The 25,415-nt window shown below is 60.2% G+C and overlaps 2 protein-coding genes across 5 annotated transcripts in view; one reads left to right on the forward strand and one right to left on the reverse strand.

Moving 5' to 3' along the window:
• The window catches only part of TECPR2 (tectonin beta-propeller repeat containing 2), a 101,132-nt gene extending 92,961 nt beyond the window's left edge, over positions 1-8,171 (forward strand). The window contains 3 exon segments of the mRNA XM_070358011.1: positions 4,018-4,159; positions 4,470-4,619; positions 4,906-8,171. Of these exon segments, the coding sequence (XP_070214112.1) occupies positions 4,018-4,159; positions 4,470-4,619; positions 4,906-5,057 (444 nt within the window). The 3' untranslated portion in view covers positions 5,058-8,171.
• On the reverse strand, positions 8,115-14,957 carry ANKRD9 (ankyrin repeat domain 9). Of its 4 annotated transcripts, none has more exons than XM_070358017.1 (4): positions 14,693-14,957; positions 13,611-13,685; positions 12,842-12,872; positions 8,115-12,705 (listed from the first exon to the last, which is right to left on the reverse strand). In XM_070358017.1, the coding sequence occupies exon 4, from the start codon at positions 12,664-12,666 to the stop codon at positions 11,866-11,868; it is 801 nt and encodes a 266-aa protein (XP_070214118.1). In that variant the 5' UTR covers positions 12,667-12,705; positions 12,842-12,872; positions 13,611-13,685; positions 14,693-14,957; the 3' UTR covers positions 8,115-11,865. The 4 variants fall into 4 exon arrangements, with proteins under 4 accessions (XP_070214118.1, XP_070214119.1, XP_070214117.1 ...); XM_070358018.1 differs by having other exon boundaries at positions 13,497-13,685; XM_070358016.1 differs by having other exon boundaries at positions 8,115-12,872; positions 13,497-13,685.
• Positions 14,958-25,415: the final 10,458 nt, after the last annotated feature.

Here is a 25,415-nt window from a genome sequence, read left to right on the forward strand (position 1 = left end):
AGCAGGCTTCCCAGCCATCTCCTGTTCAGCCCCTCCTGGCTCTCTGGCTGTTTGACTGCGGGAGTCATGGGAGAGCAGGCTTCCCAGCCATCTCCTGTTCAGCCCCTCCTGGCTCTCTGGCTGTTTGACTGCGGGAGTCAGGTCACTGGAACTTGTGCTGGGCTGTGTTCGGGAGCTCCCGGGGCAGGTGGCAGGGAGTGCATGTGCTTCGTGGACTCTCCCTGGGCAGGTGTCTGTCTTCCCGCTGCTGCCTCCAGCTTAACCCCTGTTCTCCTGGAGGCGGGGGCAGTGTGCCCGTCGGACCTGCGCTGAGTCCTCCATTCAGCTGGGAGGCCCTCTTATTCATCGCGTCGTTTCTTGCCATCTGCCCTCAGATGTGTTTCCAAACCTCTGAACACCTCCAATCTCAGAGCCCTGGAGAGGCTGTCCACGTTCTGGTTCTCAACAGGCCGCTCACACCAGCCACCCAGAGAGTGGCCTTTGAGATGCCTCCCTGGGCGTCCTGGCTGTGGTGTGCAGGTAGGGCGAGGGGTGTTTGTTGAAGACACTTTTGTGGTTCAGTTGTTAAGCCATGTCCGACTCTTGGCAGCCCCATGGACTGCAGCACACCAGGCCTCCCTGTCCATCACCAACTCCCGGAGCTTGCTCAAACTCATGTCCATTAAGTTGGTGATGCCATCCAACAATCTCATCCTCTGTCATCCCCTTCTCCTCCTGCCTTCAGTCTTTCCCAGCATCAGGGTCTTTTCAAATGAGTCGGCTCTTCACATCTTTTCAAATGAGTCAACCAAAGTACTGGAGCTTCAGCTTCAGCACCAGTCCTTCCAATGAATATTCAGGGTTGATTTCCTTTAGGATTGACTGGTTTGACCTCCTTGCTGTCCAAGGGACTCTCAAGAGTTTTCTCCAGCCCTGCCCCAGCCAGTTTGTGGACGCTGGCACGCAGGGCGACGCAGGTGCTGCCTGCCCGCCTGGTGGGGGCACCTGGAATGGCCAAGCCACTGCCCGCACAGTGGGACCCCTGGCCGGGAGCACGCATTCTTCAAGAACAGGGGCGTGCAGAGGCACCTCAGCCTCCAGGATGTGTTCACGCGGGTGGCTGGGGAGCCTGAGAGGCCCCGAGTGCTGAGGTCACCTGTCGGGCGGCCAGCTGCTGCCAGGTGCTTGGCGCCCTGGAAGACTGTGAGCACCACCAGCATTCTCTGCACGGATACATCTGCTCCTTCTGCAGGCGGGCCTTCACCTCCGGTCACCTGCTGGACCCCCACGTCCTGGAGTGCCATGACCCGCCGTTCCAGATCCTGGCCGAGCACGGGACATGTCCCAGTGCCGGGTGGAGGGCTGCACAGAGGCGCTCGGGACAGCAGGGACCGGGAGGAGCACCTGGTGACGTGTCCCCTCACCCTGCAGACCCCCGCTTTGATAGACGGAGGAAAAGCAGAGGCCCAGCCCGCAGGTGTCCACAGAAGCCATGGGGGAGGACCGGGCGCCTCGGAAGGAGACACCATGGGAGTCTGCTCTGAGCACACAGAGGCCCACCCAGAACCTCCGAGAGAGAGGCGGGCCTACAGCCACAGGATGCCGTCACCATCTGTTCTGGTCAAGGTGCCGCAGGAGGATTTAAAGCGCCGGGAAGAGAAACAGGCAGCAGTGATGGCGGGGGCACTGCCAGGCTTCTCCTCTCGGCCCGCCGCCCTCCTTGTGCTGGGCCCCGTGATCGACCAACTGACCGAGGCCAGAGGCCATGGGGGAAGCCGTGGGGGACCCGCATATTCTGGGACAGGACCCCCTGTGTGGTGACTGGGGTGCGGGGAGCAGCCGCCACCCCTACTACGTCCTTAGACGCATGGAGTAAATGGTTTTCCCTAAGTGTTGTAAATGGCTTGCGACACCTGGAGTAATGGTTTTCATTTAAGGAGAAAAAAGCCTTCTCCAGCACCACAGTTTGAAAGCATCAATTCTCCAGCGTTCAGCCTTCTTTATGGTCCAACTCTCACATCTGTACATGACTACTGGGAAAACCATAGCTCTGACTAGACAGACGTTCATCGGCACAGCGATGTCTCTGCTTTTTAATGCACTGTCTGGGTTGGTCACTTTAACAGGAGAATGAAGAGGCAGGGAGGGAGCTTCATGGGGAGGCACTTGAGCAGGGTGGGCTCCAGCTAACCTTGCGGGCGAGGGGCAGGCCTGGAAGGAGACGGGCATGCTGCTGAGGACTGTCTGCCTGGCTCTCCAGGTGGTGGGGGCCCGGTCCCACACCTGGGCTGTGGGCCCACAGTGCCCTGGGAAGGCTGCTGACGGGCAGCGGGGCAGGGGCCAAGGGGTTCTGAGATAGTGCAGAGCAGTCCAGGGGGTCAGAGAGCCCGAGGGCGGAGGGCAGAGGGCTGGGGGAGGTGGGGGTGTTCCCCCCATCCCTCCTCCCGCCCTCCTCCCCAGCCCTCGCCCCCTCCCTTTCCCGGTCCCCTCACCCCAGCACAGCCTTCCCATCTGTCTCTCCGTGTTCTGCTCATCCACAACACGTGGCCCTGAAAGTCCGTGGCTTCTGACCGCAGCTGACAGCTGCTACCTCTCAGTAGTCTGGGTCTGGGGTGTGGGCAGAGTCCAGCGTGGACAGCTCCTCCCCCTCACCACAGTGGGGCCTCGGGGGCACGCGTTCTCTCCCTCCTCGGGACGTCCACACTGCAGGCTTCACGCCCCTCCAGGCCAGGCTCGGCCCTGCCTCCTCGATGCTGACGTCGCGTTCTTCTTTTGGTCCAAGAAGTGACAGATGGGGTTCCAGGGCTGGGCACAGACCCCTGTCCCAGTGGGACCGAGGAGCTCACGGCCCCACCTGACACGGGCAAGCAAAGGCCCTTTTACTGTTGACGTTCTCAACTGAGAGGGTTTAGGGTGTGCCTCAGCTCCCGGCCCCAGAGCTCTGATCGCATCTCACAGACAGAGTGCTGCGGACTGTGGTCGGCTCGTGCCCACAGCGGCCAGCTCGTGCCCACAGCAGCCGGCTCGGGGTTGCCCGGGTGTCAGTGGGCCTGGTACTCTCAGAGTGCCATGAGGATGCAGCCCCACCGTCTCCGCTCAGGCCTGCTCTGCAGCGTGAGCGTCCCCTCCCCGAGCCCTCTGTGGGATGGGGTATGGCGAGGGTCTCTGGCCGCCTCACTTGCCAGCTCTTGGCCCCTGCCATGCTCTTGGCAGCTCCGCACAGCCGGCCCGGCCCCATCGGCCTGACAAGTGGCAGAAGAGAGGGGCTTGGGGCGTGAATGAGGAGGCCCACCTCCCAGACCCCGCCTCAGCCTCCTCCCCAGACCACCGCCCTCTTAGATCGAGCTCCCAGCTGGAGTCACCTGCCTCCTGGCCAGAGGCCCTCTGTCCCAACACACTCGACAGCAAGTGCGTTTTTCAGTGACTTTTATCTAAGATTAAGCTTTCATTTTGAAATCTTTAAACCAACAGAAAACGTAGAGGCAGCGGACTTCCCTGCTGACCCAGTGGTTAAGACCACGCTCCCACTGCAGGGGCTGCAAGTTCGCTCCCTGGTCAGGGAAGTTCCATATGCAGCACAGTGCAGCCAAAAAAATAAAGCAAACCTAGGGGCAGGTACTGGTGAACTCTGATGGACTCACCCAGAGTCACGCCCACACGGGGCCATGTGTGCGCTCTCCAGGCGTGACGCTGTGAGTGCCCTCAGAGGCCAGACCCCCGCCACCTCCCTCCCCAGTGGCCCCCAATGTCTGTCCCCGCCTGCATGCAGCACACCCCCCTCCCCAGCCCTGGACCCAACGCGTCTCTGCTGGCAGCCCTCCCTTCTCATCACCCAGCCCACCGCTGGGCCCGGGACAGGCGGCCGCTGGAGAGTCAGGCTCCGTGTTTGGGAGGACGTCCCTTGGTCTGAGTCTGCCAGGCACCTCTGTCCCCGCAGGGCTGCCCCTGTGCCTGCTGCTCCCGCCGTGGCAGGCTGCCGTGGGCTGGGGGGGACTGCCCCCTGCGATCACACACCCCCATCTCCTTCCCTGCTTCCAGCCTGCCGGGGTCACCTTGGTCAGCGTCCACTGCAGCCCCGACGACCAGATGCTGTGGGCCTTGGACAGCAGGTGGAACGTGCACGTCCGAGCTGGGATCACCGAGGAGATGCCAGTGGGGACTGACTGGGAGCATGTGCCAGGTAGCGGTGCCGGGCAGGCAGCGGCCACACGGGGCTCGTCAGACCGCTGACAGCAGGCGTCTACCCCATCGCCCCAGGGTGGGGACCCCGCCAGCAGAGCGCCGGCTCCTGGTCCCTGGGGTTCCTTGTGAGACAGTCATTTCTGGGGGCCTCTGGTCCGAGGCTCGCGGCCGTGCCTGCCCTGCCGACAGGGCGTCCTTCCCCGGGGCTCCTGCCCTGTGCCCAGGGGAGAGCAGGCTCTCGGGGAGGGTCGGCCCACCCCTTCTGCACCCCGGGTCCGAGGACAGTCACATGCCCTGTTTGCCTGCAGGGCTGCAGGCCTGCCAGCTGGCCCTGAGCGCCAGGACCGTGTGGGCCCGGTGCCCCAACGGGGACCTCGCCCGCCGGTTCGGCGTCACCGACAAGAACCCTGCCGGGGACTACTGGAAGAGGAGCCCGGGGAGCCTGGCGTGCGTCACAGGCAGGTGCTGGGCGCCGGGCCCCGTGGGTGGTGCGGGGCCTCGGGGCTGCTCCCACCAGGCCGGCTCTCCCAAACGAGACCTATCCCAGCATCACGCCCGAGGGGTGCCCAGCGCCTGGACCCTGCCAGGGTCTCCCAGGAAGACGGGCCACAGGCCCGCCCACTGGAAGGCCAAGGCGGCCGCGGTGCAGGTTGAGGGCTGCCTGGGGCCACCCCTAGGCAGTGCCTGCAGACGTGGAGCCCCGGCTGGGGAGTAACAGTGTGTGGCCGGCTCTCGTTCCCGCAGTGACCGCGTCAGATGAGCTGTGGGCAGTGGGCCCACCCGGCTACCTCCTCCAGCGGCTGACGAGGACGTTCAGCCACTCGCACGGGGCCCAGGGCAGCCACGCCACCACCCCGCACCCTGAGGACCTGGAGGACGAGTGGGAGGTCATCTGAAGGTGCCCCCGGGAGGGCAGACGCCGGCCCCGAGTGGGGACACAGTCGGCTTCAGCGTCACTCGCCCCAGACACACCTCGCCGGCCCCCGTCAGCCACGTCTAGCCAGGTCGGACGGCCCACTTTGCTTTCATCCGTGTTCGTCTGTGTCTCGTCCCAGAACCCACAGCCTCGGCCGAGGGTCCGAGCCGTCACGACGGCAGCAGGGCCTCTGGACTCCCGCGGAGGCCGTCCCGGGTGGGGCCGGCGGCTGCTGCGGTTGCATGCAATAGTCCCCGCTGCGCCGCCGCCGCCCCCAGCCCGGGTCAGCGCTGCCCGCTCCCGCCGGGGCCGCCTCCATCACGGCGCCCTCACCTCCTCTCTGAGACGCGGTCCCGGCACACGTTCCCTGCGGACGCGCCGGATGGGAAGCCAGCTGTGCCGGGACGGGGCTACACGCACGCACATGGCACATGCACGCACGCACGCGCACACCGCCCCCCTCCACCCCCGACCCCGCCTTGGGGCCAGGCCCGCCCGGCAGACACACAGCTCAGCCGGAACAATAAAGGCCGGTGGGCGAACGAAACCCGACGTGTGCGCGTGAATCCCAGGTGGCGGAGCGGCTGCGGTGGCGGAGCGGCCGCGGGGCCTGAGCCCCGCTGTGACGTAGGAACGTCTCAAGGACACAGCCCGCGCTGCTGGGGCATCGCAGAAACTCGGGCACCCTCAGAGGGTGAACCTCCTAGTGATTGCCTTTTCTGTTGTATTACAAACCTACCTGAGATACCTCATCTGAAATCCGATCTTACAAGTTTGAAATGTATTTTCTGGACCCAGTGGAAGGCCTCTCGCCCCTTCACGTGGTCTGTCCTGAGCCCGCGCTGTTCTCCGCTGCGTGTCCTCCCGGGCAGGGCAGCCTCCGTCAGCGGGCATCCACCTCGGGAGGCTAGATGCCCTCACAGGGCCACAGCTGGTGCCTGTGTGGTCCATGGCTGCGTGTGGCTACGTCAGACTTCAGTCCGTGGCCTCGCCCCGCGGGGCCCCCTCGCGTCCCCCAGCTCTGAGAGGCAGCCCCCGCCTCCCGGCGGGAGTCCTGCCGAGGTGCTTTTTTAGCCTGCCCTTGGCGTGGGGCCCTGTCACTCGAAGCCTATTTTCTACTAGGCAAGTGTGTCCAAGAGCCCCTGGGCCACAGGTGAAAAGCGGTAAGATGCGCTCTGTGACGGGACCCAGCCAGCCAGGAGGACGAGAAGCCGCAGTGCCCGCCTGCACCTCACCCCTCACCCCGACAGAGCGCTTCACGCGTGCCAACAGCGGAGGCCCCTGTCCCGCGCCCGCTGTGCCTTGCCCGGCTCCTCTCCCCACTTGGCAGAGCTCTGCTGAACCCGCGGGACTTCAGTGGATACTTTGCAGTGACTTGTAGCTTCAGTGCTTTGTACAAGTTTCCTTTCTGGTTTCTCAGTTGTGCTTTGAGACAGTGCAATAAACTCGACCTCTCCCCCACCCACCCAGTCCAGTCTGACGTCTGAAGGGGAAAAGCTGCCCTGAGTGGCAGTCGTGCAGGCTGCTCCCACCCATGCCACCGGGACTCTGCTGCTGGTGTTCCTGGCCCAGCCCCCCCGCCAGGAGGGTGTGCCCGGGGGTGGTCCTGGGGGAATGTCACTCCAGAGGTGCCCCTGGGGGCAAGACCACGGGCCTAGTCTCCACCCACGACCCAAAACCAGATACCAGAAGTGCCCGGGTGGAAACCAACACGTGGAGAAAGATCGTGTTCACAACACAGCAGGCCAGCCAGCCGCGTGCCAGCAAACAACCCGAATGAGACACGTCAGATTCGGTCAAGACCTGGCCAGGCTTTATGGAAGACTTCTGTGAAAGCTTGACCGGGAAGGCGTGGCTGATGTTGCCGAGGGTAAGCCACAGACACCATGCAAAGACATCAGTCCTCTCCAAGGCATTTACGGCTTTCTCTCCATTTGTCAAACTCCCCACTGGGGTTCTTTCTGTTGGGGGAGGCAGGGAAGACTCCATAAAATAACGTTTGTGCCCACAGATGTGCTCCGAGGGTCTCCCAGCTCACTGGGGCTCCAGTGAGACCCAGCGAGGGGAAGTAAGTTGCTCAAAGCGGCAGAGCGCGCTGGGACTGGACCCAGCTCCAGGGGCTCCAGGCCTGTGCTGGGAAGAAACAGGTGGGCAGTGCTGAGTGATGACGGGCCAAATGAAGCAGGCCGTGGGTGGGAGGGCAGTGACATCAGCGGCCCAGCAAGGACCATGGGGAGTTAGCCAAATGGAGGGGGAGGCGACTGCAAGCTGGCGTGGCCCTCAACCAAACCGCTCCGGTGAAGCAGATACCAAGTGGACGAGAGAACCTTAAAACTAGGGGGCAAAGGACAGTAACTGACTTCTGGATGGCAAGCGCTTTCTAAACCCCAAAGTGGTGGGAAAAGTCAGAGGAAAATAGTATATTATTTCCTCAATTGATTTCCTCAAATTATAACATCTTATACATAAAAAAAAAAAAAACATAAAAGGGGAAACAATTGCAGCAAGTCAGAGGAACAGCTGAGACGTACCTGTGGACAGAGGCGAAAGGGCACTGCCTTAAGAGCCCCCAGGGTGCACGTGGAGCTGGCAGCAGCCTTACAGCCTCACAGCCTGAAAGCCCTACTTCTAGAAACCTGTCCTCAAGAACAAACCCAAGTCAGGTGTACAGCGGGGGTATCCATAGTGTAAAACACTAAAAACAGCTGACCAACAGCAGCTGACATTTGGGGACATTCCTCTCGTGAAACAGTATGCAGCTGTTAAAACCGTGTGCCCGGGAGGAAATCTGTGCCAAGCAGTCTCTCGGGCAGTTTGACTGTATCATCGCTAAATCTCTTGGGCGTGGTAAGGAGAACGTGGTTTTGTAGGACTTCGTACACAGAGAGGAAGATAACACACGTGTTTGCGTTGCTCTCTCCTAACTTCTGGTGGGTTTGAAACCTTTCATAGTAATTCCAAGGGACACAGAGGGGCAGACACGACACACGCAGCTGTCGCCTGTAGCGTGTACCTTTTTGTATCTTTTGAATTTGAGCCATGTAAATGTATTATTTATTCCAAAAATAAATAAAATTTACATTTTAAAGACTCAGTCCTAACATCAACTCCTTATCATACCAACACTAGTGGAATTAAATAATCACAAAATAAACACCAGAGGCTGTTTTACACAATGTTTTACAACATATGGAAATGCTTATTCTACAGTAAGTTTTTAAATACTCAATTTGATCTGATGGCAAATCTATACGTAAGAAATAAGCATAGAAAAAAATTTTAGCATATGTATACGAGTGCATAGAAAAAGCCAGAATACACCAAAATGCGCGCAGCGGTCGCCTGGGTGGTGGGGGGCCCACAGGCAGGTGGCCCCTTTACTTGGGAGCTGCGCAGGCAGGGCTCCGATCCATCCTGCCCTGAGTTTCCCGGCACAGTCTGAGTGTTCTGCCATGAGCCTGCATCTATAAGCAGAAATTCTTTTTAAAAAAATCACTGAAGATACAGGAATCCCCTGGCAGTCCAGTGGTTAGGGGTGCAGGACTCCAAGCTTCCACTGCCAGGGTACAGGTTCCATCCCTGGGGGAAACTAAGATACTCACAAGCCACTGCCAAAAAAGAACACTGAAGATAGAAATCTCTTCACCTCTGACTTGACTGGGATGGTTACACATGTACTGATGGGGGGCTAACTCCTCAAACCACACAACTGAAGTCTGCATTTATTACATGTCAGTCATGCCTCAATTTTAAAACGGAGTGGGACAAAACTGGTCCCCTCATCCACTCGGTCTCCTGGAGCAGAAGCTGGTTCTCCACTGCCTTCCCTAAGCACGCCTCCACATTTGCCTTTCAGGAGGCATCCTTGTTCTGCACAGGACTGGGGAAAACTCTCAGTACAATATTTGAAGGTTGAAATCGGGAGGAAAGGAAATCAGTGGGGAAATCGAGGTAGTGATGGGAGAAGTCAGCACACGAGGAGGTGAAGTAAGGCCCCGGCGCGGGGTTTTGTCACCACCCCCGAAGGGGGGCGCGGTTCAGGGCCGTGTGTCTCTTCCAGGCTCCAGGAACAAGTCATAGCACCTCCCCGACAGGCATCTGGGGTGCCCAGATTCTGGCCCCAGAGTTCTCCTGTTTGGGAGTTCACCAAGCCCAGGGGTGGGCATGCTGGAGGCAATCTGGCCGATGCCAGGTTTCCTTAGACAAGGTCCGTGGAATGAAGGAAGTGAACAGAAGAATTCTGCCCGAGTCGTGGGCCTTGCTCCAGGCAGAGCTATTGCCTGTGAGAAGCCACCAAGGCCACCCGCCAACAGCCGAGAGCCGCATCTCCCGGCTGCCTCTGGCCCCCTCCAGGCCACCAGGTTCATCGCCAGGGCGGCGGTGGTGATGGGGCTGGGGAGGGGCCCCTGCGGGAGCTGGAGGGCCCCGGGTAGTGATAAGACAAGCACCAAGGCCCAGCCACCCTCGTGCAGGCCAGCAGCAGCAGCCAGATAACCCCGAGGTCTCCGCCCTGCGCTGGGCTCCAGGTTCTCTGTACTCACACCAGGGCGCCCTGAGCCAGGCACCCCAGGCTCCGTGGGAGCTGCGCCAGGAATCAGGCCCCACTCTGCTTCCGCAGCGTGTCCTCGGCCTTCCCACAGATCCCTGTCCCGCCCAGCCACGGCGAGGACACCCCCACTGCCCTTCACCCCCCAAGCTACGAAGCTGGGCTCTGGCTAGACCCCCCACCCCGGCTCTGGTGCCCGCAACTCCTGCCCAGATCCTGCCCTGTACACAAGGAGCCTCCCAAGGGTCACCTCCTGCTCACTGGACAATGGATTCTGTGGGGTCCCCACCAGGGAGCCCCCCAACCCTGTATCACCCCATCCTCAGCCCAGGGAGCTCAAAGGAGTTTGTCACCAACGGGTCAGCTGTAGGTTTAGCAGGGAAGCGAGTGAGGGCCTAGCCCTGGGCCTCGGGCCAGGAGGGCTCAGCCCAGAGTGGCCAGAGCTGGGAGCAGGGAGACGCGAGGGGAAGTCTGCATGCCCTGCAGGTGCCTGGGCTCTCTCCAGGCGGAAGCTCCAGGGCACAAGTGGGCCCCGAGTCCCCAGAACCTCCCGAGCCCAGCCCCCAGGAGCCACGGCACGTGGTCTGCATTCGCCATCTCCTCCAAGGAGTGTGCCTCACCAACAACACATTCCCGGTCTTCATACCCCAGGGCTCCTGATGCTCCACATTTTAAGGTAGAAGAGCTGTTAGTATCCACTGCCCGCCAAGTGTCAAGGTTCAGAAAGTCTGTTTAACTGGGCCAGGACACAGGAGGCACCCTCACCCCACCAAGAATCTAGGGTCAGCACTGGGCAGAACTGACCCCCACTGTCCCCTACCCCACAGGGCTGTGCTCCTGCCCACCCTACACTTCCCAGGAACATCCTTTTAGGTAGGGAGCTTGGAAATGCTCCAAAACCCCTCTGAGGGCAGTTGGGGACACTGAGGCCCAAGGCAGGGATGTGCCCAAAGTCACCCTGAGAAGATATGGCAGATACAGACCAGAACCAGGGCGCTCCCACCCCTCCCCTCCCACAGCCATCACCCTGGCACTGCCACCACCTCCCAAGCCTCTTCCACCCCCAGCCAGACTCCCCTCAGGGATGCCAGGGGCAAGGAGGGCAGTGGGCACCCCTGGCCAAGCAGTCAGGGTTCATCGGGCAGCTCCTGAGCCCTCAACTCCTGGCAGCACACCGTGGCTCTCCAGCCCAGCCGGCACGGGTTGAATTTCACCGCCCTGCAGAACTCCCAGGCACAACAACCTGGCCATCATCCCTGATCCCAACGTTCCTCCGGGCGTGGATGCCGCTTTCCCTTGGTCCTTAAGGGTTATTATAACATCTGTCAACAAGCCTCCATCTTCAAACCCTTCCTGCAGAAACCAGCTCTACCGGCTGAGGCAGGAGAGCTTGCCCACAGGGTGTTGCCAGCACCCACAGGTGCCATCGAACACCGGGGCCTGGGTCTTGGGAGCCCATGCCCAGGGTGAGCAGGCAGGCCTGCAGGAAGGCACATCTAACACCAGGTGAGGGGAGGCTGAAGCTGGGAGCCCGAGGCAGCTGCATCCATGAAAAGAGAGGTGAGAAGCAGGCCCCGACACCAACTGCCAGAGGAGAAAAAAGCAGACAAGAGGACGAGTCCAGGCCTCAGCCTGTGTGGGTGGGAAGAGCTCCACGATACCCAAGGAGGGGCAGTGGCCAGGGCAGGCTGGGGAGAAACAGGAGGCGCAGCCTGGGTCCTGCCCCCAACAACCGGCGCGCGGGCCCTCCTCCGTCCTCAGCTCTCAAGACCCGAGCCCCAGCCCAAGCCCACAAGACAGCTGGCAAGGCCTCTCTTGCTGACGGGATAGAGGCCCTCCAGCCAGTGACCACACGGCGGTTCCCTCGGCCCCAGCACCTGCCCAGCTCCTCCTCCGCTCAGCTGTCTCTCCCTCTGGGACACCTTCCTGGAGGCTCTAAATCAAGGCAGGGCTCCGGTCCTCGAGTCTGAGCAAGTAGCTGAGGACAGGGCCCAGCTCTTGGGAGTCGCCTGACCTCGCAGCCCCGCTCCACGCACGCAGGGAGGTGGAAGCTGAGCCCGACCCCATCTGGAAGCCCCGCAGCTCACGGCTCGCCTGCCCATCCTGGCCTGGCCCCCCGAAGCACGCCGACAGACGAAAACAGAGGTTCTGCCGTCCAGAAACAATATATGTAAAGTGCCAGGTACAACGCTCTTAAAAATTGTATGCTCCAGAAGCCCAGGGCCCGGAGCGCCCCCGCGGTCTAGCCCTTGCCCGTGAGGTCCAGTGGCTGCAGGAAGGGCGGCAGCGGCAGCTCGTCCAGGGCCTCGGGGAAGCGGCCGGGCGAGATGGCGGTGACCAGCACCTGCATGGCGCGCGCGAAGAGCGAGGGCGGCGCGAGGCCCGCCAGCCACTGGAACTTCTCCTCGCCCAGCAGCCGCCGCCAGCGCGGCCGGTCACCCAGCAGCTCACGGCGGGCCGGGCCGGCGGCATCCGCGGGTGTGTACAGCGCCAGCAGGTCGAGCAGCAGCAGGCGGCGCTGGCGCGGTTCCCCAGGCAGCGGCGCAGGAGCCCCGGAGGCCGCAGGGGTGGCGGCCCCGGCGTCACGGCCCAGCTGGCGCAGCAGCAGCTCGAGCGGCGTTAGGCCGCCGCCGTCGCGCAAGCCTGGCGAGGCGCCGTGGCCAAGCAGCAGGAAGAGGCACTCGGGGCGCACCAGCTCGCAGGCCACGTGCAGCGCCGTGCCACCACCCTCCACGCGGCTGCAGCCGCGCCGGTCGAGCAGGCGCGCGCGCTCCTCGGCTGGGAAGTCGCGCACGGTGCGCAGGATGCGGCGCAAGATGCCCACGCGGTTGTAGCGCACGGCCAGCGCCACGTGCGGCCCCGGCGCCGCGCAGCAGCGGAAGCCAGCGCTGGGAGGCGCAAGGGCGCGCCGCGGGAAGGTGGCCAGCAGGTAGTGCGCGTACCCCTGGTGGTCGTGCACCAGCGCGTAGAGCAGCGCCTCGGACGGCGAGTAGGCGGCGGCGCGGCCGCGCTCGTCCCAGTGGAAGGCCTCGCTGGCGCGCATGTCCTCCAGCAGCCAGACAGGCAGCAGGTCGCGCACGGCCTGGTAGAAGGCGAACGACGACTTGCGGCACTGCTTCTGTGCCCTAGAGCGCGCCGCCCCTGTGCCCTCCGGCCCACCTTCCGCGCCGCCCCCCGGCAGTCGCGCGTCCCACGGCATGCTGGCTGGGTGTCCTCACCTCACGGCATGGGCCCTCGGGGGCCGACCACCTGCAAGCCGAGGAGAGTCCAGTGAGGGTCGAGGATCCAGGCGGGAGACGGGGGTCTCCCGTCGAAGCCCCCCACGCCGCCCCACCTGGCTGGGCCTGTCTCGTACCGGCCCCCCCCCCACCCCCACCGCCACCGCCACCGCCACCCCCACCCCACCCCCAGACTCCGACGGGCTGTCCCAGTCACTCCTCAACAGCTCGCTTCTCTTCCAGGCCCTGAACCGCTTCCCACATCCCAGATCTAGCGGCAGCCAGTGGCCCGCCCTGAGATTCGTCTCCTTCTCTGGTACCTCGGCCAAGGACCCCCTTCCCCTCCCTCTGCCCTCATAACCCACCACCTACCGTCGCCAAGACCACACTGAAACCTCACACCCCCTCCAGGCCAGGGACCCGCCGGAAGAGTTCCTGCTCCCACCTGCGGCAGCTGCATCCAACCCCAATCAAGGAAAAAGCCAGGCCGTGGTGGGGGGCCGAAGAGCTGCATCTCACATTTCAAGCTGAACCAAACCCTTTCTATAGTCCAAACTCCCTCTCCCCAACTCCATCTAACCTTGACCCTGTCATCTGACCCCTGCCTGCAGCTAGGAGACCCTGCCCAGGGGCAGAGCTCCAGACTCAGACCTACCTGGTTCAGTTCAGTTCAGTCGCTCAGTCGTGTCCGACTCTTTGCGACCCCATGAATCACAGCACGCCAGGCCTCCCTGTCCATCACCAACTCCCGGAGTTCTAACTAACCTACCTGGTTAGTGCACCGCAATGACCAAGTTCCGTGCAGGTGGGTATATCACTGTCCTCTGAGCCTCAGTTTCCTCATCTGTAAGAAAGAGGGAAGGCAGGCTGGGAGCCACAGCAGGGAGCGGGCCTCCAGCCTTCCACCCAAACACGGTGTTTCCGCGCTGTCCCCGCCCCCAGCTCCCGCGAGGAGGCAGGGGGATGAAATCAACCCAGAGACCCGTGTGTACACTCTTCAGGGCCTGCAGACCCCGCCCCAGGTCTGCTGGCTCCCTTGGTCTTCCCGGAGGCTGGACAAAGCAGGGCTTGCCATCCCACTTTCCAGCAAGGGACAAACTTGTCCAAGGTCAGCCGGCAAGTCACGGCAGAGCCAGGCCTGGACCCAAGATCTCTACCTCGTACTTCGGGCTCATTCCAGAAGTCGGGGGACCCGCCAACCCACCGGGAACCCAGCTTGAGCCCTAACCTTGTCCCCAGAGCCCCCTGCACCAACCTGAGCCCTGACTTCCAGCCCCTGGCCCCAGCTCTCCACCGCATTTTGTCAAGGGTAAGCCCTTGGGTCACAAGGGCCCTGGGTCAGCGGGTAGGCTGAGTCCACACACACCGGGTAACTAAGTTACAGACACGGGCACGGGGCAGGGGGCGGGGGGGGCGGAGCTGGAGCCACAGAGCCCTTTAAGGGGGCACCGTGACTGAAACGCGGCGCCGCACGCCGGGGCCTCCGCGCCCCGGGTGTACCCTGTGTGGACACTGGGCGCCGGGCGGGTTACGTAAAGTTGGGCCGGCCTCACGTCACTGGGCAGCGAGTCACGGTCGCGGCTCAGTGAATGGGGGGTGGGGGCTGGGCCACCGAGGGCAAGGCCGCGCGCCCAGGGCCGCCCGCCAGCTCCGCCCCGGCCCCCACCGGCCGCACGGCGGGACCCCGGGTCGCGGGGGGGCGAGGCCAGAGTATCTGCGGGCCGGTGGCCGCCGCAGCGAGGGCTGCACCTGCGTGCGCGTGTGTCCAGGGAGGATGGGGGGGGCGACGGCCAGGGGGTCGCGCCCGGGACGGGAGCCGCACGCCGAGCGGGCCGAGGAAGGGGGACTCACCTTGGGGGCTGGAGGGGCCGCGAGCCTGGCGTCCCCGCCGCCGCTGCGGGCGGGAGCGCGCGCTGTCTCCCCGCGGGTCGGTGCGCAGGCGAAGCTCCCAGGACGGACTGACGGACGAGAGGCTGCCGCCGCCGCCCGCGCCCGCCTCAGCCGCGCTCTGAGCCGCCGCTGCCGAATCGCTGGGCGGCGGTGCCGGCGCCGGCGGCGGGCGGGCGGGCGGCGGGCGGCGCAGTGCGGCCCCGGCCGGGCAGGACCGCTGGCCGCCCGCCGCCGCCATTGGTCCGCGCCGCCGGCCTCCGCCGCCGCCTATTGGCCACCGCGCTGCACCATTGTTACGTCACCGGCCGGCGGGCGGGGCGCCCGGGGGGACCCGCGGAAAAGTTGGGAGAAACTTGCGGGCGCACGGGGGGCGGGGCCGCGATGGGAGCGAGCGGGGCGGGGCTCCCGGAAACCGGAGTAGCCGGCGGAGAAGAGCTCCGGGCTCCGGGCGGCGGGCCACCAGCCCCGGGAGGGCCCCTCGGCCTGCGGTGCCTCCGCTCAACGAGTCTGCGCTCACACTCAGGAGCCCGGGCTCCGCCGAGCGTGACTGTCCTCGGCACCCCAAGAGACGTCTTCCACGTCCCCTTTGCACTGACCCTCTGTGACCTTGGGGATGACCCCCGGGACCGCACGTGGAGGGGGCAGGGGGAAGGGGTTGTGACCTCTTAAGAGCCCCCGGCCGCGTTCTGCCCAAGAAGGTCCGGGCATCTGGAGCCCCTGCTCCAGGCTGACTTTCCCAGGGAATAGATGGTGAACCGGCTGCAGACAATCACTTACCTGTGCCTAGTTGCACCAATCTCTGTGCTAAACACACTTGATTTCATTTCCACAGCCAGTGGCGGTGGGAATTATGACCCCTGATTTCACCAACCATGAAATCGGGTCTCACAGGGAGATGACCTTCATACATTGTTGTTGTCCAGTCGCTCAGTCTTGTCCGACTCTTTGTGACCCTGTGGACTGCCACACTCGGGGCTTCCCTGTCCTTCACCTTCTCCTGGAACTTGTTCAAACTCAAGTCCATCAAGTCGGTGATGCCATCCAACCATCTCATCCTCTGTTGTCCCCTTCTCCTGCCTTCAGTCTTTCCCAGCGTCAGGGTCTTTTCTAATGAGTCAGCTCTTCTCATCAGGTGGCCAAAGTATTGGAGCTTCAGCTTCAGCATCGGTCCTTCAAGTGAGGAACACACAAAAGGGAAGCTGGACACTTGTGTTTCTTTTCTTCAGACATTTATGATTGAAGGGGTCCTGGCCTTCTGGGCTTTCTACAAGTAGCACACACATGCCCAAGATGCCACCAGATCCTGCTACCCAAACTGCTGCCTGCCTTAGTGCAACATGGCCCTGCAGGCCTTACCATACCTTGAGGCAGGTGGGGGAGGGATCCATTATCAGCACCATAGTGCGTGCCTGCTCAGTCGTGTCCGACTCTCTGCTGCCCCGTGGACTGTAGCCTGCCAGGCTCTTTTCTGTCCATTGAATTTTCCAGGCAAGAACACTGCAGTGGGGTGCCATTTCCTACTCGAAGGGATCTTCCCAACCCAGGGATCGAACCCATGTCTTTTGCACCTCCTGCATTGACAGGTGGATTCTTTACCACTGGCGCCACCTGGGCAGCCATGATCAGCACCAGATGTACAGAGATGGTCATGGACCAAGGCTGGGGGTCCAGGCTCCACCTCTGCCCCACTTCACCTTTCATTGTGTCCTCCCCTCTTTAGGCCTCAGTCTCCTACATCTTCTCTCAGCTGTCCCGTTGCTGATGTTTCTGATGGGGGACAAGGCAAATAGAAATTCTGGGGTTGACATTTGGCCTTTCATAGCCCCCAGGCCCTGGGAGACAACCTAGGGAGGTGGCGTCCCAAGTGAACTCGCTGTGGTTCAAGACGCTACCCACATGGCTCCCATGTGCCGAGGCTGCTCCTCAAGGGCTGGAGGTGAGACCTCACACCGTCTGCACGGCCGCCAGTGGACTGAGGGTGAAGGGGCCTCAGCTGTAGGTGCCTGCTCTGCAGCTGGCCTCTGGGCAACTGTCTCTCCACCCCCAGCCCTCTTGGCCCTCTGCTTCAACTTGCCCTCCCCACTGCTTGCTGCTGGCTTTCCCGAAGGGAAAGAGCCTTTTTGAAGGCCTCTCTCAACATAAAACCTGGCCCTGTTGCCCCACTACTTAAAGCTGCCCTCAGAAATGAGTTTAGCCAGAAAGACCAGGTGAGGCAGAGGAAGGGTGATCCTGGTCAGGACACAACCGCGGCAAAGGTCTGGGCCGTGACCGAGGGCGGCTGCAGAGGGCAGCGGGAGGGGAGCACAGGCCTTGAAGGCCGGCACAAGGAGCTGGGGTTTGTCCTGAGGACCTGGAGGCGGAGGGGGGTGGATTATTTCAGGCATAAATAATAGTATTGATAACTTTTCCATGCCTGGGAACCCATGAGCCAGGTTAGGAACGAGCCTGTGGGGACGTCTGACGGCCGGTGTGCGCGTCTGGCGGCCCAGCCTGGCGCTGGCGCTCCCCACAGCGGTGGTGGGCCTTGGAACCCTCTCGTCGGCTCCGTCAGCTCCCAGCCTCGACAAGCTGTCTTTCTCTCCCAGGTCACTTTCAGACTCACCCTCTGGGGTACATGTTACTCTGGGTCCCACACCATCCCTGCGGAGGAACCTTCTGCTGGCGAGAGCTGCCCGTGCCCAACACGGGTGTGGAGCCCTGGTGCTACTGTGAACACCCTCCCCGCGCCTCCGTGGGGCTGTGATGGCTTCGAGCCGTCCAGGGTGGCCCTGGGGGCAGGTGCCCCCTCACCCAGAGAAGCAGTGTCCTGCCCTCTGGGGCTGTGGATGGGGCTGTGAACAGAGTTTCCCCGGGAGGGCAGATGGGCTCGGTGGGGAGTGAAGGGGCTGGGGGTGGAGAGTGGGCACAAGCCGGGACATAGGGCTCAATTTTCACAGACTAAGGGGGGATCTGAGGGTGGGCAGATGGCCTTCTAAATATGGCTTTGACCTTTGATCCTGTCATGCTCCCACTCGGACCTGACCCGAGACACACTCCCCTCTCTGCTGGGAGAGCTTGTCTCACCCATGGGCAGGTGTCCGCGTGCGCCCAGGTCCAGAGGGACCCAAGGGTCAGTGCGAGGACTGGGGGAGCAAGGGCTCTGAGCAGGGGCCCTGCAGGGGCTAGGAGGCTTTTCTCAGGCCCCTCTGGCTGCAGGGAGCCAACCCCAGGGGCAGAGGGTGGAAGCCCCAGTAGCCGACCAGCCTGAGAAGGGGTGGCTGGGGTGAGCGGCAGGGAGCTCACAGGGGAGAAGCAGAAACGATGAATTCTGTGTGCGCTCGGGTCAGCTGGGTAGGTTCCAAGAGGGAGAGTGCAGTCCAGAATGCCTCCCAGTCAGGCTGAGCACGTGGAAGGGTGGGGAGGAGCAGGGCGCCCCCAAAGATGCCTGTCAGCCACTCTGGGGGTGTCTATGGCAACAGGAAGTGGAGGGAGAAGCCCTGGCCGGTGACAGAGAAAAGGTACTGGAAGCCTGACACGGGAGGGAAGTTTGGGAGGCCAGGCTTGACATCTAGCGCACAGGGTAGGGAGAGGAGGCAGGCGGAGCCAGGAGCTGGGAGAGGCCATCGGGGGTTGGAGGGCACAGGCGCCCTATGGAGGAGGGAGCAGCCACCTGGGGCAAGTGCCACCAGAGGGTCGGGAGGATTTGGCTACACGGAGGTCATGGTGCCCTCTCCAGAAGGTCATGGGCGGCCGGAGAAGCCTGTGGAGAGGGGAGTGGGGGAAGGGCTGGGAAAGATGTGTAGGAGCAGAGGAAAAGGGGCAGGAGGTGAGCAGGGCTAAAGAATGCAAGAGATGGGGGTTCCCTGGGCGGTCCAGTGATTTGGACTCGGCTTTTTCACTCAGTGGGCCAAGTTCCCATCCCTAGTAGGGGAACCAGGATCCCGCAAGTCTCAGGGTTGGGCCAAAAAAGAATGAAAGCGTGAACACTGAATACATAAGTGCTGCACATGCAGACGTGTGCACTAGGTCATAGCTGGCTGCGCTGTGTACACACGTGTGTGCACGTGTCCGTGTGCAGTGTGCTGCATGTGAGCAGGACACTGATGGGCCAAAACACTGATGCAGGAAAGACCTGTGGAGCCAGGACCTTCCGGCCCTCAGGGACGGCCACCAGGCGAGGAAAGGAGCCCCCAGCCTCCAGCATGGACCCTTCTTCCTGGGCAGCATAGGGTTGGGCATGGTGCCAATGAGAGCAGGGGGACAGGTGAGTCAGAGGTCTGCTGTGATGACTTCTGTGTCCAAGGTCATCTGCTGAGAATGACAAGGGGTGCAGGGTGGGACCTGAGAGGAGTTCACTGACCTCACGGAGACCCTCCCTGACCTGAGTCCCAGCTGTTGCCAGCAAGCCTGGCCCGTGGCGTCAGAGCAGAGGGCACGTGGCAGGTGGCCTGGGCCTGGGAGCGCAGTTCAGGGCGCACACTGCACAGGGAGTCGGGGGCAGAGAGCTTCCTGGGGGAGGCTGGTGCCAAATGAGCTGGGCACTAGTCACTGCTCACCAGCTGTGTGTAACTGCACCTGTCCAAGCGCCAGTCACTTCCCTGTGAAATGAGTCAGCTAGAGTTTTGTATTTCAAAAGGAAGGTGTTCCAAGGGGCAGGCTTGGCCATGGCCAGTATGGGAAGTGGCCAGGATCAGGTAAGAGGCTGGGAACATCCCTCTCACCCCCACCTCACCTGGGCCCTGCACTTCCACCACTGGGCTGGACCGGGTCAAAGCCCTCCTGGCCTCCAACGGTCTGTATTCAGAATGAATAAGGAGCTCCTGCAGCCAATTAGAAGGACTAACCCAGGACCATGGGGGAGGGGTATGAATAGGCAATTCACAGGTTGGCCAGTAAACGCCTGATACTCAGCTCTAACAATTCTCCTAATGGCAAAACCCAATAACGGAAAACCCAAGGAGACGGGTAACAGCCTGCACCGACAAGGTCAGGAGTCAGGCCCTCACTCACACGGGGGCGGGCAGGCCCCTGGGTAGGCCCACCGGCGGGGAAAACACGCGTGCTGTTGGGTCCAGTGGCACCTTTTGTGGGTATCTTATTCCGGATAAATACTGGCCCAAGTGCCAGGTTCCATGTACGATGCTCACTGCTATGGTGTTTGTTCACTTGCTTAATTCTTTACAGTTTTAGGAGAGAATTCAAGTTTATTTTATAGGCAGACCTCAGAGATACTGCAAGCTCTGTTCCGGATACCATGATAAAGCACGTATCACAATAAAAGGAGACACAAAAATATTTTGGCTTCCCCAAGCATGTGAACATTACATTCACACTACACCAAAGTTTACTAAGTGTGCAATAGTAATATGTCTCGTGTCTGACTCTTTGCGATCCCCATGGACTGTGGCATGCCAAGCTTCCCTGTCCATCACCAACTCCCGGAGCTTGCTCAAACTCATGTCCATCGAGTCAGTGATGCCATTCAGCCATCTCATTCTCTGTCATCCCCTTCTCCTCCCTCCTTCAGTCTTTCCCAGCATCGGGGCCTTTTCCAATGAGTCAGCTCTTCGCATCAGGTAGCCAAAGTATTTGAGTTTCAGCTTCAGCATCAGTCCTTCAAATGAATATTCAGGACTGATTTCCTTTAGGATTGACTGGTTGGATCTCCTTGCAGTCCAAGGGACTCTCAAGAGTCTTCTCCAATACCACAGTTCAAAAGTCTCAGTTCTTTGGTGCTCAGCTTTCTTTATAGTCCAACTCTCACATCCATACATGAGCATTGGAAAAACCATAGCTTTGACTAGATGGACCTTTGTCTGTAAAAGAATGTCTCTGCTTTTCAATATGCTATCTAGGTTGGTCATAGGTTTACTTCCAAGGAGCAAGCATCCTTAATTTCATGGCTGCAATCACCATCTGCAGTGATTTTGGAGCCCCCAAAAATAAAGTCTGATGCTGTTTCCAGTTTCCCCATCTATTTCCCATGAAGTGATGGAACCAGATGCCATGATCTTTGTTTTCTGAACATTGAGCTTTAAGCCAGCTTTTTCACTCTCCTCTTTCACTTTCATCAAGAGGCTATTTAGTTCCTCTTTGCTTTTTGCCATAAGGGTGGTGTCATCTGCAAATCTGAGGTTATTGATATTTCTCCGGCTTGTGCTTCAGCCAGCCTGGCATTTCTCATGATGTACTCTGCATAAAAGTTAAGTAAGCAGAGTGACAATGTACAGCCTTGACCAAGTAAGTACTCCTTTCCTGATTTGGAACCAGTCCATTGTTCCATGTCTGGTTGGACCTACTGCTTCTTGACCTGCATACAGATTTCTCAGGAGGCAAATAAGGTGGTGTGGTATCCCCATCTCTTTAAAAAAAGCAAGGTACATACCTTAATTAAAAACTACTTTATTGTGGGGCTTCCCTGGTCTAGTGGCTGCTCCCAAAGTAGGGGGCTGGGTTCGATCCCTGGTGGGAGAACTAGATCCTGCATGCTGCAACCAAGAGTTTGCTTGGCGCAGCTGAGGATCCCTTGTGCTGCAATTAAGACCTGATACCATCAAACAAATAAATCAACTCATTAAAAAAATACTTCATTGATAAAAATGCCAAGTATTATCTTGGCTTCAGTGAGATGTAGTGGGAACATAACTGATGACAGAAATCAGAAAAATATGAATGAGAAAGTTGGAAATATTGTGAGAATTACCAGAATGTGATACAGAGACACGAAGGCAGGAAATGCAGTGGGAAAATGGCGCCAGTAGACTTGCTCTCGGAGGATGGCCGCCAGCCTCCCGTCTGAGCAAAGCGTAGCATCTGTGAGGCACTGGGAGTGAAGTGCAGTAAAGTGAGGTCTGCCTTGGGAGACGACGCGGGTCAGCCACCAAATAGACAATCACTGCTGTGGGGTTTTTTCTCTGTATTTTTTTAAATTACGAAAATATGATACTGCTGTGTTTTTAATAATAAAAACTGGAAACGTCCTAGGTGGCCATCCGAAGGGGAGCACAAAATGATCACGATGCCTTTTCCCAGCTGGGAGGCGTGCATCCTCCCCCACCCCCGGGGCCCTGCTGGCTCTCAGAGAGGACCTCGTGCAGGCCTGCAGCCTAGGGCACATCCCCCTCACCCCCACCACACCCCCACCCGCTGGGAGACACTCTTGATAGCATCTCTGGGTCCGTGGGGGAATCCCTGGAGACAGCCATGCCTGAGGACTCTGGCTCTCTCATTAAGTGAGCCAGCTGAATTTTTATTTTTTAATTTACTATTTAATTACATACATATTTTATCTAATATTTATATTAAAGTATAACTCTCTTATTTAGTATTTTATTTAATATTTAAGTCATCTAGTTTTAGGATTAGGCCAATTGGAGAAAGGGCTTTGTCACTTGAAAAAGCCCTGAGTCAAGGGTATTTGCTCAGGACAGTCCCTGTCATCTCAGCGCAGTTGTAATAGTGTCCCCCTTGTATTAAAAAGCAGAGCCATCACTTTGCTGACAAAGGTCCATATAGTCAAAGCTATGGTTTTTCCATTAGTCATGTGTGGATGTGAGAGTTGGACTATAAAGAAAGCTGGGCGCCAAAGAATTGATGCTTTTGAACTGTGGTGTTGGAGAAGACTCTTGAGAGTCTCTTGGACCACAAGGAGATCCAACCAGTCCCTCCTAAAGGAAATCAGTCCTGAATACTCATTGGAAGGACGGAAGCTGAAGTTCTAATTCTTTGGCCACCTGATGTGAAGAGCCAGCTCATTGGAAAAGACCCTCATGCTGGGAAAGACTGAAGACAGGAGGAGGAGACGACAGAGGATGAGATGGTTGGATGGCATCACCGATCAACGGACATGAGTTTGAGTAAGCTCCGGGAGATGGTGAAGGACAGGGAAGCCTGATGTGCTGCAGTCCATGGGGTCCTAAAGAATCGGACACAACTGAACAACAACACTCTCAACAGGTCCTTGTTTAAATTTTTTTTTTCTCTTCTCAGCTTACAGGATCTAGTTCCCTGATCAGGGATTCAACCTGTCTCCCCTACAGTGGACGGGCAGAGTCCTAACCACTGGACCGCCAGGGAGATTCCTGCCTGGCTCCAGTTCAGGGCGGAAATCTACAGCTGCCCTGTGACTCATGCTCAACCCAAGTATTAATATCAAGCAGCCACAGCCTCCAGTAAAGAACCTGAGTCTCCCCATCTGTCAGTGGGGATCAGAGAGCTGTCCTTGAGAAGTTACGGCATTCTTGCAGGACTCCGCCGTGCTGGGCACAGAGCTGCCCTCAATAACTGAGCTCTTAGGATTAATTTTCAACATTTCAGCATAAAAATGTTAAAAGAAAAAGCACATATATGTTTTGGTTTTTGGTCACACTCTGTGGCAAGCGGGATCTTCATTCCCTGACCAGAGATCAAATGTCCCTGGCACTGGGACCACAGAGTCTTAGCCACTGGACCCCCTGGGAAGTCCCTCGTGATGTTTGAAAAATACTGGAAGCCACACAATGATGTGTGGGTTGAAGGGCCTCCTGGAGAGAAAGTCAGGGAGGAGGAGGAAGGGACTCTTGATTCCCTGCACCTTCTCTGTGGTTTGAGTCATTCTCATATTCAAATATTATTTGTGTAATTAAGGCAAGTTTTTAAAGAGGCAGGTCCTGTGGGCGAAATGCTGCCTCGTGGATCTGCCCGGTGAGGAAGGTTGCATTGTCAGCCCGCTCTCCAGGTAGGGAACCGAGCTCAGAGAAGAGACAGGACTCTGCCCACAGGGTTGGAGCAGAGAGGCCTCATTCCAGTCTGGGAAGGAAAGGCTCTGCTTTCGTGAATTCCCAAGCCTTGGTGAAAGCTGACGTAAGTTCTGCTAGAAATCTGTGCCACTCAGAGGATGGCGGGGGCCTCAGATGCAGATGGGGGTGGTGGGGAGCCCCTTCATCCCTGGCCAGGGGACTTGGATGGTCAGCCAGCCCTTCTGAGCAGCTTAACTGGGTAATTCAACTGACAAGCCCCTGGAGCCTGCTCTTGAGGACCAGAGGTGAGCGGGCAGGAGAGGCTTCCAGGATGAGGCCACCTGAGATGAAGACCAGCACCCGTCACATCACCCCCAGGACTGCGTGCAAACACCCTGCCCCGCTCCTCGCCACTCCGTCCCCCCTCCAGGGCCAGGCTGCCCCGGACCCTCCAGGCTGCAGCTTCAGCCTCAGCCTCCTTCGGCCCAAGGGCACCCTGTCAAAACAAGTCAACTCAGCCCTTCTGCTGGGAGCCTTTCCTGCTCAAAGGTGCCGCCTACCTGCGTGGAAAACCCCCGCTCTGCCTCAAGGCCAGTTGTTCAGTCGCTCAGTGGAGTCTGACTCTTTGTGACCCCATGGACTGCAGCATGCCAGGCTTCCCTGTCCTTCACCATCTCCCAGAGTTTGCTCAGACTCATGTCCACTGAGTCAGTGATGCCATCCAACCATCTCAGTCCTCAAGGCTGTACCCCTTCACATTACAGGAGAACCTTGGCCTTCAGGCCCCAGAAGTCTGAAGGACTCACTTCAGGTGTCGCCTGGCTAAAGGAGTGGGCCCCGCCCATCTGGCCGTGTCACCTACAGCGTCCTGCAGCCTTAGGGGTTTCTCCTCTGTTTCACCCTCATAGGGTGGGGCCTGCCTGTCCCGGGGGAGGGTAGTAGGTGCCCCATAAATGCAGGTGACTAAGTGCAGAAGGAGTTGATCAGGGTGGGGCTGGGGCGGGCTAGGAAGTGAGGGAGCAGGCTGGGTGGGAACCTGGCAAGGCCCCATCACCGCATGGGAGAGCAGGCCGGCCCCTGGACAGGCTGATTCACCCCTGCTGCATCGGGTCCCAGACACCAGGGAGCCCTGGGCGCGAGGGGCCCCAGTCGGGGCCCAGCCCAGGTTCCGGCTGGCAGGAGCCCACAGAACTCGGACCTGGCTCCTCCTGGGGGCGGCTAGCTGGCAGAGCAGGTTGCAGGGGGAAGGTGGGCTTGCTGTCTCCAGGAGCCTCCCAGCACAGAGGGGCTGGACTCCTGCCCGGCTGTGCCTTTAAGCCCATGCTGCCCCTGAGGCCAGGTGAACATCCGGAGGGGCTTCCACCAGGCCTCAGCCACTCTGGGGGGCGGGGGCAGCACTCCAGGTGGGCCGCGCGGTGGGCAGCCCCCCACTTTGTGGGCCCTCCGGCTTTGTTTTCTACGTCCCCTTGGGTAAATAGTTGTGGCCTGCAGTGCAGTGAGTCAGCAGGGGGAACTGAGGCCTGGCCCTGGCCATTCAGCTCAGCCAGCTGCGCACAGGAGCCTCCGCCTTCTCAAGACCCCAAACGGTCGGTGTCTGGATGCCCACGTCCTCAATATCACTTTCTCGGGGGACACCAGGGGAAACGGGTGCGGGGAGGCGCAGCCAATGGGCAGGGGGGCGTGAGCGTCAACTAGGTTTACAGGACTCATCAGGTCCAGGGCTTGGGGAGGGGAGTCCCCCTATCGGATGCCGCTGTGCAACCACAGGGAGGCGGCGGAGGTGGGCGGGGCGGGAGGAACGCCCTGACTCAGTTTCCCCGTCCGCTCAGTCCGCGACACGGCGTCCGGTCCCACCGCCCGGCGCGGGCCGACACCGCCACCTGGCGGCCCCGCGCGTTAGCGCAGCCCGCGGGCCGTCTCCTGGCCCCGCGAGGGAGCCGGGCGCCTCGTCACCGGAGGACGGGGGTCGTCTGAGCGCCCTTGCGCCG

This window comes from Bos mutus, chromosome 21 (assembly GCF_027580195.1).
Source record: "Bos mutus isolate GX-2022 chromosome 21, NWIPB_WYAK_1.1, whole genome shotgun sequence".
In the NCBI taxonomy this organism is placed as follows: domain Eukaryota; kingdom Metazoa; phylum Chordata; class Mammalia; order Artiodactyla; family Bovidae; genus Bos; species Bos mutus.

What these genes read in the sequence shown, in the direction of transcription:
- ANKRD9 (XM_070358016.1), bottom strand. Translation starts at nt 12,822, where the DNA reads ATGCCGTGGGACGCGCGACTGCCGGGGGGCGGCGCGGAAGGTGGGCCG.